Source organism: Bidens hawaiensis, unplaced genomic scaffold (genome assembly GCF_021521415.1).
Source record: "Bidens hawaiensis isolate Kalapana, Puna unplaced genomic scaffold, B.hawaiensis_p1.1 tig00419396_1, whole genome shotgun sequence".
Taxonomy (NCBI): domain Eukaryota; kingdom Viridiplantae; phylum Streptophyta; class Magnoliopsida; order Asterales; family Asteraceae; genus Bidens; species Bidens hawaiensis.
Window position 1 is genome coordinate 1,420,919 of NW_027504847.1, and position 19,304 is coordinate 1,440,222.

At 34.0% G+C, this 19,304-nt stretch overlaps 1 protein-coding gene across 1 annotated transcript; it reads right to left on the reverse strand.

The window, feature by feature from the left end:
- Positions 1-523: 523 nt before the first annotated feature.
- LOC143608607 (F-box/LRR-repeat protein 14-like) lies at positions 524-3,686 on the reverse strand. The gene is made up of 2 exons (XM_077083609.1): positions 3,599-3,686; positions 524-2,071 (listed from the first exon to the last, which is right to left on the reverse strand). The coding sequence occupies exon 2, from the start codon at positions 2,047-2,049 to the stop codon at positions 637-639; it is 1,413 nt and encodes a 470-aa protein (XP_076939724.1). The 5' UTR covers positions 2,050-2,071; positions 3,599-3,686; the 3' UTR covers positions 524-636.
- Between the last annotated feature and the right edge of the window lie 15,618 nt (positions 3,687-19,304).

The following is a 19,304-nucleotide window of genomic DNA, read 5'->3' on the forward strand; positions in this document are numbered from 1 at the left end:
ATTCTGATAAAAATTCATTATTGTTTCAATTGTTTGGATAAAATGACTTTTATCATGAAAAATGGACAAATAACTAGTATAACTATGTTAACACTAATGTAATTATTATTAATTTATTACTCCATAACTTTTGAAGTAGAATAATTATTATTACACTAAATTATTTGTGTAAAATAATTACCTTAGTTTAAAACTACAACTACTCTTGTTATTATGTTTAGTATGTTAATTTTATTTTACCAGATCTCACCTCATAATCAACAAGTAGTTTTTTCTTTAAAAATAAATCACAAAATGATAGCCCAAAGAGACCAAATGAAGATAGAATTTTATTGTGACCTTAAAAGTCAAAACTTGCTCATTTTCTACTCTTACAGTCTTGCAAAAGTCATAACCAGAAGCCAAACATATATAACTTTTTTATATCCAATCTTAATATTCCAATCAGCAAAATCAACACACTTGCAGAAACAATAAAATAATTTGGAAATGAACAAGAAGCCCAAAATAGATAACTGATGATTGAACAAGAAGCCAAAAACTGACCAAGTAGCGGTCGCGTTTCACAATTGACAATTCGCTGTCACACCTTAAACAAAGTTGCACAAATTTAAAATTTACACCAACTTAACACATTTAATACATCCATGACAGATCTAACTTATAAGACACAGATTTAGCAGCACCCTGCACACCCCTCAACGACACTTGAGGACAATCGTTCACAACAAGCTGTTCAAGTTTGCCCGAACCAATAAGTGGCTTGAGCCCATCATCAGTGACACCAAGACACTTGGTTAACCGCAGCACACGCAGCCATGGGTAACGGGCCACCAATTCCAACCCTTCATCACTTATCTCTTGGCACCTTATAAGTTCCAAAGTCTCTAGATGGTCAGAACCACAAAGAGCTTCCATTCCAATATTATTAAATGAATAAACACGATCAAGATATAAGGTTTTCACCGGGCACGTTTTAACCAAACTTAAAATCCCATCTAAAGAAAATGAAGATAACGAAGGAAATTCACCGTCTGAGAAAGACAGTGATACTGACTCGAGTTTTGTGCAGTTTTCAGCCAATGATTTTAAACTCTCGTCCGTCAGTCTTAACGGGTTGTCCATTAAAAGCGGAAGTGAGAAATCCGATGGGACTCGTATTGAAATGGCCCGCAGATTTTTCGAGTTTTGGGCAAGCCCGATGATGTCACAGTCTCGTGCACCTATGCACATGTCTAAATGAACTTTTTCCAAGTTTTTGCATTTGTCTAATATACAAGCGAGCCCTCGTCCCGGGCTGATCATGCAGTTGGTCAAAGTAAGTTCCGCCATGTTTTCACACAGGACCCACTGGTTTTGCCACTTGTCAACTGCTAACCGGTCATAAAGCTTCATGTACCTGTAGTTTGAGTCGACTTCAAATTGCAAACGCTTCATGTTTCGCCAAGTGGGCCCGAGTTTAACGAGGGCACCTTCTCCAATACCCCGACAATTCTTGATGCAAATATCTTGAAGCGTTTCTTGCCTTCCAAGACACTCGAGCCACTCGAGGTTGCTAATGTTTAAACAACGAATAATATGGATTTTTTTCAAGTCTTTGCAGCCAGAAACGATGGAAAATAAACCGGAACCCGTGATTCTTGGGGTGAAGTTTAGTTTTAAAGATAAAAGTTTGGCGCATGAGGCTAAGGAGCTAAGGCCCGCATCGGTTATGAAAGTGCAATAGCTTAATGTGAGGTCGGTTAAAAACGGGCAGATGTTGGAGAGTATGGAAAGACCGGGGTCCTCTAATTGTTTTCCTGATTTTGACATCCACCCGGAATACGTAATCTCAACTTTGGTTAAGTTTGGGAATCTTTGACATAAAGAAGTCAAAGCTTCATTTGCAGGGTTTAAGCCACAGCCAACACGAAGGTGTTCTCTTTGTTCGTTATCAAGATTATGGAACCGTTTACAAGCCAAAGAAACGGAATTTCGATCATTTGTTTTATCAATTCTGCTGAAAATCTCCCAAATTAGTTGGTCCGGGAGATTATCCATAAGGACCATGTTTTACTCGAAATATTAAAACCTGAGAAAGCATACAAAATAAAATCTTCTTATCCATCTGTTCCGGAAAGCATAATAAGGGGGCGAAAATATAAACGATAAAATTAAACATGTAGATTTTTAACTTCTAGAATAATGTGGATTATAAGTGTTCAAGATGCATAACAATATTAAAGAACATAACATATGACATATCATACAGACGCGATTTGCAGCAAGTTTCACCTCATTTTTAACTGAAGATATACTGAAATATTGAAATCATATTATGAAAGACATTACAGGTAGAAACGCCATGGGAAATATATTGAAATCCTTATAATCAGTTTTAAACTGCATTTCCCTCGAATAATCAATATAGCCATCCAAATACTGTTCAAAACAGCTTATTTTTGTATTAAAACACTCCCTTTTTATAACAGCTAATAATATACTCGTAAATCCATCTAACCCGCCCACTGCATTTCACGCGAATAATCAAATATAGCAATCCAAATACAGTTCAAACAGCTTTTTTTTAGCAACTAATAATCTACTCCTAAATCCACCTAGCTCGCCTACTGCATTTCACGCGAATAATCAAATATAGCAATCCACACTGTTCAAAACCGCTTAACCTAATCCCAAACGCAACACAAATCTAACATGAGAATAATCAAACTATCGATTACCAAGCGAACCCATTAATAAACATACACCTTGTCAATTCATCTACAAGAAGATAAAAAAGCTTTAAACTTTAGTTTATAAATTTAATATAAAGAGCATAAACCAGGTAATACCCGAACCGGATCAGACCCGGTTGTTTACAATAGGTCGGTTCCCGGGTCCTAAGAACACCATTAAACGATTCGGGTCCGGTTGTGGATCCTGGTCGGGTCTGGCAGGTCTGACCAATTTGCTCCTTACATAAACCGAGTAAGACCCGCGAGACCCAAACTGATCAAACCCAGCTATTTACAATAAGGTCGGTTCCCAAGTCCTAAGAATACCATTAATCGGTCCGGGTCCGCCCGTCCGGGTCTCGTGGGTCTGACACATTTGCTCTTTACATAAACCGGGTAAGACCCACAAGACCCGAACTGGATCAGACCCAGTTATTTACAGTTGGGCTGATTCACAGGTCCTAAGAATACCATTAAACGGTCCCGGTCCAGATCGGGTCTCGCGTGTCTGACCCGAACAGATCAGACCCGATTATTTACAATAGGGTCAGTTCCCAGTTCCTAAGCATACCATTAAACAGTCCGAATCCGGGTCCGGGTCAGGTCTCGTGGGTCTGACCAATTTGCTCCTTTACATAAACCAACCAGGTAAGACCCACAAGACCCGAATCAATCAGACCCGGTTATTTACAATAAAGTCAGTTCCCGGGTCTTGCGGGTCTGAACTGTTTGCTCACCCCTAATTGGAAAACATTAATAATATATAAATGATCAAAATCGAAACCTGATACTTGAATTAAATGAATTCTCAAATACATTAACCTAAACTACATATACAGATTTAATATTTATAAATAAATATAAAGAAAACGTGCAATTATTACCTTAAAAGAAAGATGAAATTGATACGAAACGAAATGAATTCATTTCATGCCATCTGAATGATCGAATTTTGCGAGATTTGTGGGTGTATTGTATTGTATAATAATTCATTAATTTGCAATTTGATTTTGCCCCAAATCTATTTATTTCGTAAATATCTGTTTAGAAGGATATAAATATTACCGAAACGGGTTAGTCCAAATATCTGTTTTGTTGGTGATGTGTCGTGTTGATGCGTATAAATTAATTGGGAAAATTCTTAAAATAAACGTTTATGAATACTTTTTTCAGGTTTTAAGTGTTATTTTCGACAAATTCTCAAAATATGTATTATAACCTAGTCGTGACAAATAGTTTATGATTACACAAGAGCAGTTTGTATAACTAATTAAAACTTGCCACGTGTCGATAAATTAACCATAACGACTAGTTTCACCAATCATTTACTCTTAACGACTAAATAAGTTTAAAGCCTCGTAATCAACGCCCACGAGTAAATAAGAAATCCTTTAGTCGCGACGAGTAGATTCTAAAACTTTACAAGTCACGAGTAGTTTATCAAACTAACCACGACGGGCGTTTGATTACTAAATGCATCTAACCGATTAGTTTTACAAAAATACTAACCGGAATGGTTAGTTTGATAGGTCAACTAGTCGTTACGAGTAGATCTTGGTCAACGACTAGTTTACATTCACCATATGAGTATTTTATTGGTAATTAACTCGTCTCAATAAGTTTACCCGATAAACATTACGCATACGAGTAGTTTATATGTAGTTAACTCGTCGTGACTAGTTTACCTTGTTTACATTCTCGATACGAGTATTTTATTAGTAATTAACTCGTCCTGATAAGTTTACCTGATTTACATTACCCATACGAGTAGTTTATATGTAGATAACTCGTCGTGCCTAATATCATGCTATAGACTAGTCACGACTATAGATTAATTTGTATATTACTCGATTAGTTTACTATAAGAGAAAATTCCCAAAATAGGTCTTTATGATTAGGTTTTTCAGGTTTTAGGTACCATTTTCAACATATTCTCAAAATAGGTATTATAAACTAGTCGTGACGAATAGTTTATGATTATTCACGAGTAGTTTATATAACCAATTAAAACTTGTCACGTGTCTATAAACTAACCGAAACGACTTGTTTAACTAATAAACTACTCGTAAAGATTAAATAAGTTTAAACCCTCGTAATGAGCGCCACACGAGTAAATAAGATATTCTTTAGTCGCGACGAGCAGATTATAAAACCGTAAGAGTCGCGAGTATTTTATCAAACTAACCACGACGATGAGTTTGATCACCAAATGCATCTAACTGGTTTGTTTTACAAAACACTAACCGGAACGGTTAGTTTGTTTCGTCAAGTAGTCTTTACGAGTAGATACAAGTCAGCGACTACTTTATATACATTATACGAGTATTTTGTTTATAACAAACTCGTCTCGATAAGTTTATCTGGTAAAAATTACTCATACGAGTAGTTCATTTGTAGTTAACTCGTTGTGACTAGTTTACCTTGTTTATATTCCCAATACGAGTATTTTATTGTTAATCAACTCGTTCTGATAAGTTACCAGATTTACATTAACCATACGAGTATTTTATTGGTTGTTAACTCGTCTTGTCTACTTTACTTTGTTTACATTCCTATACGAGTAGTTAAGTAGTAATTAACTTGTCTTGGCTAGTTTAACATAACAATCTACTCGTATCTTTACTATGGTTTAAACTAGTCGTTACACTGTTGTTTTAAAGTTTTCGGGTTTATATAAATGTCTTGTTCTTGTTGCTTTGAACCCGCACATCAATTGAGGAGGAAATTGATAATATTGTAGTTTGTTACGGTGGAAAGTGGGAAGAAACAAAAGGAGCTAATGAGTATGTTCCGTTTGATTGTGGACGACAAGGTGTATCTCTATCTTTGAGGTTCGGTTATTGTGAGTTTATAGATTTGGTAGCTAGTCGTTTTAAAATAGGTCATGTTAAACGATTATCTTATAAGTTATGTAATTACTTATATCCGGTGGATATACACGACGACTATGACATGAAGCTTTTTCTAAAACGTGCTAAAGGAAGACCAAATGAAGTCGTTTATGTCTACGTTGTTGAGGATGACAATGGAGACTTTGCAAAACAAAGTTTGATGTCGAATGAGTTACTTACAAACGAAAATGAAAAGGGGAAATCGATGGGGTTTGTTCCGAACTTGAATATACCTTTGCCATCAAATGAATATGAATATTTTGGTCGAGACAATATCAATGAAGAAGATAGTGAGCCTTCGGTCTTCAATGAATCCATTTTGGATAAGGAGATATTCATGGAAGATGAAGAACCGGCCCTTCCGGTAGTTACTAAAGATGGTTGTTCAAAAGGTTTGAAAAAAAAGTTCGTGTTCGTCTTCACATCCTATTATAGACAAATTGTTTAAAAACAAAGAAGCGTTACAAATCGAACTAGGTATGATGACTTTAAGTACAGTGTTTAATACCCGGTTTTTAATACCCAAACCCGTACTCGACCCTACCCGTAGGGTACTGATAGGGAATGCATTTTAGCACTAAAACCCGAACCTGATTTGTATCCGGTAATACCCGAAAACCCGAACCGGTTCCATATTCAGAACCGGGTTTTCCAAAACCCGAAACTGAGTATTTCAAATGCCCGATGTATACCCGAAAAATACCTTAAAAATACCCCTAAAAAGTGCAAACTTTAAAAAAAATCAAATTTATACCCGAAAAAACCTCGGAAAAAAACCCGAAAAAACTCGTTAGTATGGTTTTCTCAATACCCGAACCCGGGTATTTACAAAACCCGATTTGTGCACCTCTAGTCACGACTAGTTTATAGCAAGTTATAGACAAGACGAGTTAACTACCAATAAAATACTCGTATGGTTAATGTAAATCTGGTAACTTATCAGAACGAGTTGATTAACAATAAAATACTCGTATTGGGAATATAAACAAGGTAAACTAGTCACGACGAGTTAACTACAAATGAACTACTCGTATGAGTAATGTTTACCGGATAAACTTATCGAGACGAGTTGGTTATCAACAAAATACTCGTATAATGTCTATAAAGTAGTCGTTGACTTGTATCTACTCGTAAAGACTACTTGACGAAACAAACTAACCATACCGGTTAGTGTTTTGTAAAACAAACCAGTTAGATGCATTTGGTGATCAAACTCATCGTCGTGGTTAGTTTGATAAAATACTCGCGACTCTTAAGGTTTTATAATCTGCTCGTCGCGACTAAAGAATATCTTATTTACTCGTGTGGCGCTGATTACGAGGGTTTAAACTTATTTAATCTTTACGAGTAGATTATTAGTTAAACAAGTCGTTTCGGTTAGTTTATAGACACGTGGCAAGTTTTAATTGTTTATATAAACTACTCGTGAATAATCATAAACTATTCGTCACGACTAGTTTATAATACCTATTTTGGGCCTAAAACCTGAAAAACCTAATCATAAATACCTATTTTGGGAATTTTCCCTTACTATAATCCCTTACCAGTTAACTTTCCAACCAAACCATTATCGTTGAAAAAACACCAAAAGTAGAAAATGTCTAGGTTGTCAAATGAATTGTCGAAATCACTTCGCCGCCGAAGCAATGACGTAAGGGTTACAACGATTCACACTTCTTGGACCAAAGAAAATCCTGGCAGAAGATTTTACTGCTGCACGAGTGTGAGTTTTTTTTAGTTATTCATTTTTATTAATTTTGATGTCACAATACATTGTTCGCAGGCATCCGCATGTGGTTTTGCATGTTGGTTCGATTCCCCATTGTGACTTCATTTGGTTTCCCTTTAGCACGTTTTAGAAAAGAGTGTTATGTCATAGTCATCGTGTATATCCATCGGATATGAGTAATTACAGAACTTATAAGATAATCGTTTGATATGACCTATTATAAAACGACTAGTAACAAAATCTATAAACTCACAATAACCGAACCTCAAAGATAGAGATATACCTTGTCGTCCACAATCAAATGGAACATACTCAGTAGCTCCTTTTGTTTCTTCCCACTTTCCACCGTAACAAACTACAATATTATCAATTTTCTCTTCCATTGATGTGCAGGTTCAAAACAACAAGAACATAACGTTTATAAACCCAACAACTTCAAAACAACATTGTAACAACTAGTTTAGACTATAAAGTAATTAGACGAGTAGATTGTTACGTTAAACTAGCCAAGACGAGTTAGTTACTAATTAACCACTCGTATAGGAATGTAAACAAGGTAAACTAGTCACGAAGAGTTAACTACATATAAACTACTCGTATGGGTAATGTTGATGTACATAAAAATAAACATCTTTTCGGCATCAAATGATCTCTTAAAACTGCAATTTCTATCTAATAACATAGCATAAAAGGCTACTTATTATAATAAAACATAATTTCAGGTGAAACCAAACCCCAAACGAAGAAACAAGCAAAAAGACGAAGAAAAACAGAAGAAAACTCAGGAAAAAAAAGAAACACGCCCCCATGCCTCTGACACAGTAAAAAACAAAATCTGAGAACAAAGGCACGGGGCCGTGCTCAGCATGCACGGGGCCGTGGACGGAAATGCAGAAAAGACAAAGAAGAATTGAGCACATGTCACAAAAATCACGAGACCGTGCCTGCTAACCACGGGGCCGTTGCCACCTCACACAAAAGATAAAACAAATCTGGCACATGTCATAAAAGTACACGGGGCCGTGCTTATCTTTCACGGGGCCGTGCCTCACCATCCAGATTGCCTATAAATAGTGGCTCATGTTGCATTCATCATGTGTGCCTTAAAAAGATTTCTATCTGATTCTCTCTTATAAAAACACACACTAACACTCACTTTGAAGATCTAGTGAAGAGTTTGAAGGTTTGGAGGTCATCACCACTAATCATCATCATAAACCATCATTACCATCATTAAGAAGAAGGATTCATCTACATTTGGTTAGATTGTTCCAAGTTTAATCATGTATTTGTTATTATCAATCATCTTAATGTTCATCATAATGCTCATTATAAGCTAAACTCCTTTTACCATCTAAAATCTATGAAGAAGCTTTGTTTTACTTGATAATTAATCAAGACTTGTGATTTAGTCTAGTTAAGTACATGGTTATATTACAATTATCTTTTGATGAGAAATGTTTCACCATCTTAAATCACTAATTCAAAGTTGGTGGTTGTCAATATCATTGGCAATCGTTCATGATCGATTCATGTTCTTGAAAGATAGAAATACTTTGATACAATATCGAAACATGGATCCTTATATTGTACTTAGAAATGATGAGATATAAGTTATGGTGTATTTTTCTAAACCTTGGTAATCCGAAAATGGCTTTGCTTAGGATATCAAATTAGCTAAAGAAACCATTTGTTAACGGAATGTGTAATCATAACCTACTTAAATCAACCAAGGGGAGGTTGTGTGATGAACTATAACCACCCGAAGTTGTTAGAATTGGTATTCGAGAAATTGAAGTCAATCCTAATCTTTCTACTTAACGAAACTACTTACCAACTTAAATTGACATCATTGAGATGATATGACATTAGGAAAGGGTGGACTTTAAAATGCGCATATCATCTCCTTAGTGCCAAAGATGCTCACTTTGGGTTAAGGAGCTATCTATCATATATTGCTACGGTAAGTTTATCACATGTCTATATATTAATTATCAATGCTAAAATGGAGTGGATTCTTGATCTTAGATGGTAACCTTCGCATAATTGAACAACTCGTTTAGAATTTCTTATCTTGGTCAACTATATATTATATATAAGTATTTATATTTTATAAAAATTTCAAAAAAATTAACCCCAAAATGATTAAAACCTCCGATTAAAATAAAACAACGATTTATTATTAGAAACATTTGTGTCCACGGATCGATACTTGGTTCTTACCAATACTATTCTACATATACGATAGGTACACTTGCCTATTTTGTGTGTGTTTAGTCTTTGTAGAAATCACTTTTATAAATTTAAAACACGATCTTGTGCAAAAATAAATCATCTCATTCTTTATACTTTACTACTACACACGCACACGCATCAAATGTAAATCCGGTAAACTTATCAGGACGAGTTAATTACTAATAAAATACTCGTATCGAGAATGTAAATAAGGTAAACTAGTCACGACGAGTTAATTACATATAAACTACTCGTATGCGTAATTTTACCTGGTAAACTTTCCGAGACGAGTTATAACCAATAAAATACTTGTATAGTGAATGTAAACTAGTCGTTGACCAAGATCTACTCGTAACGACTAGTTGACCTATCAAACTAATCATTCTGATTAGTGTTTTGTAAAAATAACCGGTTAGATGCATTTCGTAATCAAACGCATCGTCGTGGTTAGTTTAATAAACTACTCGTGACTTGTAAAGTTTTTAAATCTACTCGTCACGACTAAAGGATTTCTTATTTACTCGTAGGCGTTGATTACGAGGCTTTAAACTTATTTAATCGTTAAGAGTAGATGATTAGTGAAACTGGTCGTTATGGTTAGTTTATCGACACATGGAAAGTTTTAATTGGTTATATAAACTACTCTCGTGTAATCTTAAATTATTCTTCACGACTAGTTTATAATACCTATTTTGGGAATTTGTTGGAAATGACACCTAAAACCTGAAAAACGTATTCATAAACGCTTATTTTGGGAATTTTCCCGTATAAATTTGGGTTATGTTTCGGTTGACCAGTTTTATGTTGATTTACGGGATATGAGTAATATCTACCGACTTTGTAGCAATTTAAATGTTTTTCTAATTTGTAATGTTTTTAATTGTTTTTGTGTATGTATATCTGATTAGTAGTTAGCAAACTTGGGCTTAGATATTTAGCTCGTGAATAATTGGAGAATAGACATTTCAAAACACGTATAAATGGAAGTCAAAACATATAAATGGAAGGCGAAAATGCATATGCATAAATGGTATAAAAATGTATAAATGGAATTCAAAATGCATAAATGGAAGCCAAAATACAAAAATGAAAACCAAAATGAAGAAATTGAAACCATAATGCATAAATAGAAGCCAAAACAAAAAATGGAAGCCGAAACGAAGAAATCGAAGCCGAAAAGAAGAAATGGAAGCCAAAACACATAAATGAGATCAAAAAGCATAAATGGAAGGCAAAATGAAGAAATTAATCCCAAAATGCATCAATGAAATCCAACACGCAAAAATAGAAGCCAAAACGAAGAAATGAAAGTTAAAATGAAGATATGGAATCCAAAATTAAGAAATGGAAGCAAAAATGCATAAGTGGAGGACAAAACACATAAATAGAAGCCAAAACGTATAAATGGAGGCCAAAACTAATAAATGGAATACAAAAAGAAAAAATCAAGGCCGGCTCTTGAGCTGTGTGAGCCGCACCTTCGTCCGAGGTACGGTTTCGATAGAGGACACAAAATTTTTAAATATATATTAGTTTTTTTATACATTAACAAGTGAAATTGGGCCAATGCTTTGTGAAATAATGAAAAAAGCAAATGAAAAAAAATATAATAAAGAAAAAGAAACACCACCGGTAAAATTCCTAGTGACTATCAAGTAGCAACGAGAATGTAAGTTTCGGAGTAAAGAAGATGATCAATAATATTATTGTATTATTACTTTTATATTACACACTATAATTTCTTTTTCAAAATGGATTTTTTTTTCTTTTTTTATTTTTTAAAAAATACAAACTTAAAGTAAATTGTTAATTTAATTATACTTAGAACCAAACCAAAATCTATTTGACAAGGAATGTTAGAAGAACTTTACAAATAATCGATTAGCCGTTAGTTATTAATGTATTTGATTTTATTACTATATATTTGCTATATTTATTGTTATAACGTTAATGTCGTTTAAAAAAATTAGTTTATATATTCGTTACTCGTTAGGGCATTCAGGTCTTTTTATATCGTCTCGGCCAAGGTACATAAATTCTCGGAGACGACCCTGGAAAAAATGGAAGCTAAAATGAAGAAATAGAAGCCAGAACAATGAAATGGAAGCAAAAATACATAAATGAAAACCAAACTGCATTAATGGAAGCCAAATACATAAATAGAAGCCAAAATGCTTAAATGGAATGTAAAACGCATAAATGGAAGCCAAAATGAAAGCGAAAATGAAAAAAATGGAAATCAAAGTTTTATGGACATTAGAGTATGGTTGTATGAAGAATGGGAGTGTTAAGAGAAAGTATTAAAAATAAACAACACTTTATTTGATTTATCTTTTACTTTGTTTGAAATTGGATAGGAGTAGTAGAGACTATTTTGATTTGATATTTGAATTTGTAACTAGGAGACAATAAAGGATTATTATATAACAAAGGTCTTAGGAACGTTTGTGTACTCATTTTTCGTTTATCGTTTTCGATAAAGCAACAATAAAAGATAGTTACATTGTTCATGCCATAAAGAGAATAGAATGGGAGATGATGGCATCTAGTTGTCAAATACCATAAAGATTTCTATCAAAGAGATATAAGCAAGCATGAGTAAAGAAAAAATTAATGGAAATTGTATTTGACCAAAAAATAAAAAATATAGAAAACTTTTGTGTTAAAAAATGAAACAAGTAGGAGTACAGATAAGTTAAGGCAATATCTTTAACCGTTTAACGTTAAACAACATCTACATATATGAAGTTCAAATTTGTATACGTTAATTTTTTTTTGTTATTTCCATCACTATACAAATAAGGTACCAAAAAGACCCAAATACCCTTAAGTACCACTCGCGGATCAGAGGAGAACTCCTCATAAGCCACCCGCGAGGCATACGGATCACCCGCATAACTCAATAAAGGAAGAACAATGATACGTCTTAGAGACCATGTTATATTACACACTATAATTTCTTTTTCAAAATGGATTTTTTTTCTTTTTTTATTTTTTAAAAAATACAAACTTAAAGTAAATTGTTAATTTAATTATACTTAGAACCAAACCAAAATCTATTTGACAAGGAATGTTAGAAGAACTTTACAAATAATCGATTAGCCGTTAGTTATTAATGTATTTGATTTTATTACTATATATTTGCTATATTTATTGTTATAACGTTAATGTCGTTTAAAAAAATTAGTTTATATATTCGTTACTCGTTAGGGCATTCAGGTCTTTTTATATCGTCTCGGCCAAGGTACATAAATTCTCGGAGACGACCCTGGAAAAAATGGAAGCTAAAATGAAGAAATAGAAGCCAGAACAATGAAATGGAAGCAAAAATACATAAATGAAAACCAAACTGCATTAATGGAAGCCAAATACATAAATAGAAGCCAAAATGCTTAAATGGAATGTAAAACGCATAAATGGAAGCCAAAATGAAAGCGAAAATGAAAAAAATGGAAATCAAAGTTTTATGGACATTAGAGTATGGTTGTATGAAGAATGGGAGTGTTAAGAGAAAGTATTAAAAATAAACAACACTTTATTTGATTTATCTTTTACTTTGTTTGAAATTGGATAGGAGTAGTAGAGACTATTTTGATTTGATATTTGAATTTGTAACTAGGAGACAATAAAGGATTATTATATAACAAAGGTCTTAGGAACGTTTGTGTACTCATTTTTCGTTTATCGTTTTCGATAAAGCAACAATAAAAGATAGTTACATTGTTCATGCCATAAAGAGAATAGAATGGGAGATGATGGCATCTAGTTGTCAAATACCATAAAGATTTCTATCAAAGAGATATAAGCAAGCATGAGTAAAGAAAAAATTAATGGAAATTGTATTTGACCAAAAAATAAAAAATATAGAAAACTTTTGTGTTAAAAAATGAAACAAGTAGGAGCACAGATAAGTTAAGGCAATATCTTTAACCGTTTAACGTTAAACAACATCTACATATATGAAGTTCAAATTTGTATACGTTAATTTTTTTTTGTTATTTCCATCACTATACAAATAAGGTACCAAAAAGACCCAAATACCCTTAAGTACCACTCGCGGATCAGAGGAGAACTCCTCATAAGCCACCCGCGAGGCATACGGATCACCCGCATAACTCAATAAAGGAAGAACAATGATACGTCTTAGAGACCATGTTATATTACACACTATAATTTCTTTTTCAAAATGGATTTTTTTTCTTTTTTTATTTTTTAAAAAATACAAACTTAAAGTAAATTGTTAATTTAATTATACTTAGAACCAAACCAAAATCTATTTGACAAGGAATGTTAGAAGAACTTTACAAATAATCGATTAGCCGTTAGTTATTAATGTATTTGATTTTATTACTATATATTTGCTATATTTATTGTTATAACGTTAATGTCGTTTAAAAAAATTAGTTTATATATTCGTTACTCGTTAGGGCATTCAGGTCTTTTTATATCGTCTCGGCCAAGGTACATAAATTCTCGGAGACGACCCTGGAAAAAATGGAAGCTAAAATGAAGAAATAGAAGCCAGAACAATGAAATGGAAGCAAAAATACATAAATGAAAACCAAACTGCATTAATGGAAGCCAAATACATAAATAGAAGCCAAAATGCTTAAATGGAATGTAAAACGCATAAATGGAAGCCAAAATGAAAGCGAAAATGAAAAAAATGGAAATCAAAGTTTTATGGACATTAGAGTATGGTTGTATGAAGAATGGGAGTGTTAAGAGAAAGTATTAAAAATAAACAACACTTTATTTGATTTATCTTTTACTTTGTTTGAAATTGGATAGGAGTAGTAGAGACTATTTTGATTTGATATTTGAATTTGTAACTAGGAGACAATAAAGGATTATTATATAACAAAGGTCTTAGGAACGTTTGTGTACTCATTTTTCGTTTATCGTTTTCGATAAAGCAACAATAAAAGATAGTTACATTGTTCATGCCATAAAGAGAATAGAATGGGAGATGATGGCATCTAGTTGTCAAATACCATAAAGATTTCTATCAAAGAGATATAAGCAAGCATGAGTAAAGAAAAAATTAATGGAAATTGTATTTGACCAAAAAATAAAAAATATAGAAAACTTTTGTGTTAAAAAATGAAACAAGTAGGAGCACAGATAAGTTAAGGCAATATCTTTAACCGTTTAACGTTAAACAACATCTACATATATGAAGTTCAAATTTGAATACGTTAATTTTTTTTTGTTATTTCTATCACTATACAAATAAGGTACCAAAAAGACCCAAATACCCTTAAGTACCACTCGCGGATCAGAGGAGAACTCCTCATAAGCCACCCGCGAGGCATACGGATCACCCGCATAACTCAATAAAGGAAGAACAATGATACGTCTTAGAGACCATGCGCGGAAGCATCTAGGCACCCTAGAAGTCATCCGCGGGGTAGTATCCTCACCCGCTAAGATGACTAGAAGGCAATGCCATAGGACAGCTGTAATTAACTAATTGCCTTCTAGAAGATTCACCAAGATCCTTTCTTGGAGAATACGTGACCCATCGGCCAATGAATGGAGGACAACGGGCCAGGTTGTTACAACCGTGCACATGGCCAGGGTTATCTCGTCTTATAATAGAGAGACACGTGTCCTGGTTGTTATAACCATGCACATGGGACGTATAGCTCAACCTATTATACGAGGGCACGTGTCCAAATGGTTACGAGAGCATCTTCTAGAAAGGGACAACTGGGCCAATTACATTCCCACACTCTTCGGCTATAAATACCCTCACAATCTCCATGAGGTATTCATTCACTCCCAACTATCTACTCTAAATACTTAAGTACTTTCTCTCTATCGGAATGTACTTATTCTCATGCCAGAGGGTGGTTACGGGAAGATCCCCCCTCTTGTCCTTCCTGTAACGAGCTCACTATGTCTTTTTGCAGGTTTCTGTCATTGGACTTTGGGAGATTGGGCTCATATATTTGTTGGTTGTTGTTATATCCTACCATGTGGACTCATCGGATCTAGGACCTGTCAAGAGGAGTAGATCCGTGTTTCTTCAATCACATAACTTATTAATTATGGCTATCATAAAAGATACATACATTTGTTCAGTTTACTGCCATTAAGATATGTAACATAATAATGCCAGTCCCTTAACCGAAGCCTAGTGGACAAAAGTAGACTAAAAATTGGAATTTATACTATGATTGTGATTCCTACTCGAGTCCATATTAGACTTCAAGCAGTTAGTAACTAAATTTCTAATTTGAAACAGATACACTGTTGAAGCTAATGGTCCCATTGAGGGGACATTAATTGCTGAATATGCCGGGATGTAGACTACATCATAATTCAAATGCAAGACGACTTTGACAGCATGATGATCCTGCTTTTAGCAACAAATCCAAAGGCACTAATGAGAACTCAAAAAGAGGTCCCGAGGAAGAGCGGCTAATGGTAGGGCTTCTGCTAAGAGGGCATCATCCACCACTTTAAACGAGGGTTCAAAAACGATGTTTGACTGTTGAGAAACTTCGTGTGCTTTTGAAGGATAAAGATCTTTCTTTTTGAGGGAAGATGGATTAACTGATTGGACGACAGAGGTTAACTTTTGGTTCAGCAAGCTCGTCCGCGGCCAATAAAAGTCTAGTGATTTACGCAGATAAAGAAGGAAACATCAACTGGCCAACCCAACCAGCAGCTCCCAGAAATTGAGCACAACACACTGATCCAATAGAGTAGTGGTAGTTTGTGAGAATGCCAATAAGAGTCACTACATGAATATCGACTTTTAGCCACACATGTGGTCTGGGCGATTTGCCACACTTCGGCTTAAATGTGTGGCTAAAAGGTCTTTGACCATGTTAGAAAACCTTCAAGAATGTTTTGGCCACACATGTTATTCTTCATGTGACCATTCTATACCTACTCAGGTACTTTTCGCCACACTTTGAAAAAAACTGTGACAAAATCTAGCCACATTATAAAAACGTGTGGCGAAATGTGACCTACAGTCATAGTTTGTTTGATCTTTGATACATGTGAACAAAAACACATGCATTAGCCACAAATTGTGACATTTAACTAGCCACATGTTTTAATAGTGTGGCCAAATGTGACGAACGGCTACTCTATTGATAAGAGGTGTGTCTAAAAGGTAAAAGATATAGCCATTTATATTACGTTGTGTGGCCTAATGTCACATTTGTTAGCCACATTTTTAATAATGTGGCGAAATATGACGAACAACCATTGTATTTATTAGTAATGTGGCTAAAACGCTTAAAGTATATGGCCACTTATACGAGGTTGTGTGACCAAAGAGTAGTTTAGTTTTATATGGCTAAAACGCTTTATTTTTCCTAAGTATCATCACCTTCACCTCCTCCCAATTACAAACCTAATCCATAAACATCGATTGAAGCTCATTACTCTTTTTCATCACTTTGATTCTTGCTCCAAACTTCATCAACCATCCTGCGATCAAATCTAACGGGGTTTTCAACATGATTAATTAGAACCCTAGAGATGTCAAAAAATGTTAGGGTTTGAGTTTTGTTGAGATCAGTTGGTTGACAAATGCGTTCTCGTTTATTGATTGGTCTGTAACTCGATGTTAAACAACAATTATGTAACATCCCAAATTTCAAGATTTTTGTAAATATGGATTTTAAACTAAAGAGGGGTCAAAGAGGAAATAAAACAAAAGGGTGGGTGATGTATATTTTTGGATGTTCTGGATGTGTATGTGGACAGAAGAAGAAAACAAGCAAGAAGAAGAGAACGAGCAAGAAGGAGAACAGATGATTTCACTTCTCAAATCGATTATCAAATCGAGCATTAGAAAATACATAATCATCGTCTAGTAGATCGATTATTGGGTAAGTGTTTCTAACCCTAAAGTTGGGGCTTTATTATCTACACTTCATGCATGATGATTTAGTACGTGTTTTATGTGATTATTGATGAACTGATAGTGATAATATTGATTATGTGATCTATTACTAGTTATAATTGTTGATTCTATCATAGTAGTGTCAAACTGTGTTCAAGAGTATACCATATTTGATGAACACATTTGATAAATTAGAGATCTTTTATAGATGTGGTTATATGATTATAATCTGTACACATAAGTTGATTGTTGTAATGCATCAAACATAAGAGGTCATTGTTAAAATGTGTGAGCAAATAGGCATTTCAGATCGTGCATAGAGATTTAAAGTAATGATTTCAAATGAATGCACACAAGGTGTTTGTGAAAATGTCTCAACCAACAAGGAACTAAAAGAGTTGTTAAGATGTGAAATTCATATTACTGTTGTCAATAAAATTCGTATAAAATCATAGAAAAATCAGGTGAATGTGTATTATACATGCTTGAAAACCTCTTTTGATGTACAAGGTTTCATCTTTGAACACGATAAGCTAATTCAGACTTAAAACGGATCAAAACAGTAGATTAAAATGATGACAGCATGCTGTTTGAAGTTAAATTATGTTGCTGTCCTGTTCTTTGAATAATCATATAAAATAGTATAAAAATCCGAGAAATATGTATTTTATATTCTTGAAAAGCTCCTTGAGTCTACTACGTTTTAAATGTGAACATGAAAAGCTGTTTCAGATGAAATATTGTTCAAAACAGTTAGTTTCTAGAGCAATACAGCAGATTCAGCATACTGTCTTCACAGAAAATAGGTTGCTGACCTGTTTTGCTAAAAATCACATATAATAAACCGTAGCTCCGATAAAGGTGAACTTTATATGCTTGGAAACCTCTGTGAGTTTACTACATTTTACTTTTGAGCATATTAAGTTAGTTCTGACTTTTAACTGGTCAAAAGTTGAGGTGAATAGGTGCTGCACAAAAGGTGCAGTACTGAAAATAGTTTTTTTCATAATAATAAATGGTATGCGCATTTGTTTAGAAGAGATTATGACATAACTGCTTTAATGTAAATTAATGCCATAATGTATGAAGTTTCTAAGTAGATCCTAGTCGTATATTTACTGATTTAACCGTTAAAACGGGGGAAGTGGATAAATGACTTGAAAATGTTTAACTGATAACTTGATGAACACATTGATGATTCTTGGCTTGTTAATTATTCGGTATGAATGAGAGTGGTATGAAAATATAAAGAATACTAATGCCGAGTGTCCACATTATGTATTCTAACTTGTTGCAAGTTGACTTTAACAAGCTAGGTATGTTGAAGCTTGGAAGCCAACAAGTCAAATGGACGAAGTGTAATCAAGCTCCTACGAACAAAGGTAAGTTTATCTTACATCTATTTTAAGAAGTTACAAGTCTTATTAGTATGTTTTGATTTATTATTAATATCAAATGGATACGGGCCGCCTTGACCCATTAATTGAAAGTTGATTCTTTTGACTATACTTAGTGCGTACTGGTTGTTTTAACTCGTTACAGTTTGAAGTTTACCCTACCAAATGTCTAGGTGGGAATTGCTTTAGGTGAAGCGCACAAATGGAAGCGAAAAGCCGAAGATCAAGTTCTCGGATTTGGACACCAATACACATCAAAGTGCAAGTTTCTAATATTGAAAATGAATTATTAATAAGTTTTAAAATATGTACTATCTTTGATTGAAAGACAAGTTCCTACGGATATTATACGTGATGTTCGGATATTATACGTGATGTGTGGATACATGTTAAGACTTTTGGTACTGTTGACATTACTTATTATCACCAACGATTTTTTTTAATTGAGTCGTTCCGACCCTGACCTGT

What these genes read in the sequence shown, in the direction of transcription:
- LOC143608607 (XM_077083609.1), bottom strand. Translation starts at nt 2,049, where the DNA reads ATGGTCCTTATGGATAATCTCCCGGACCAACTAATTTGGGAGATTTTC.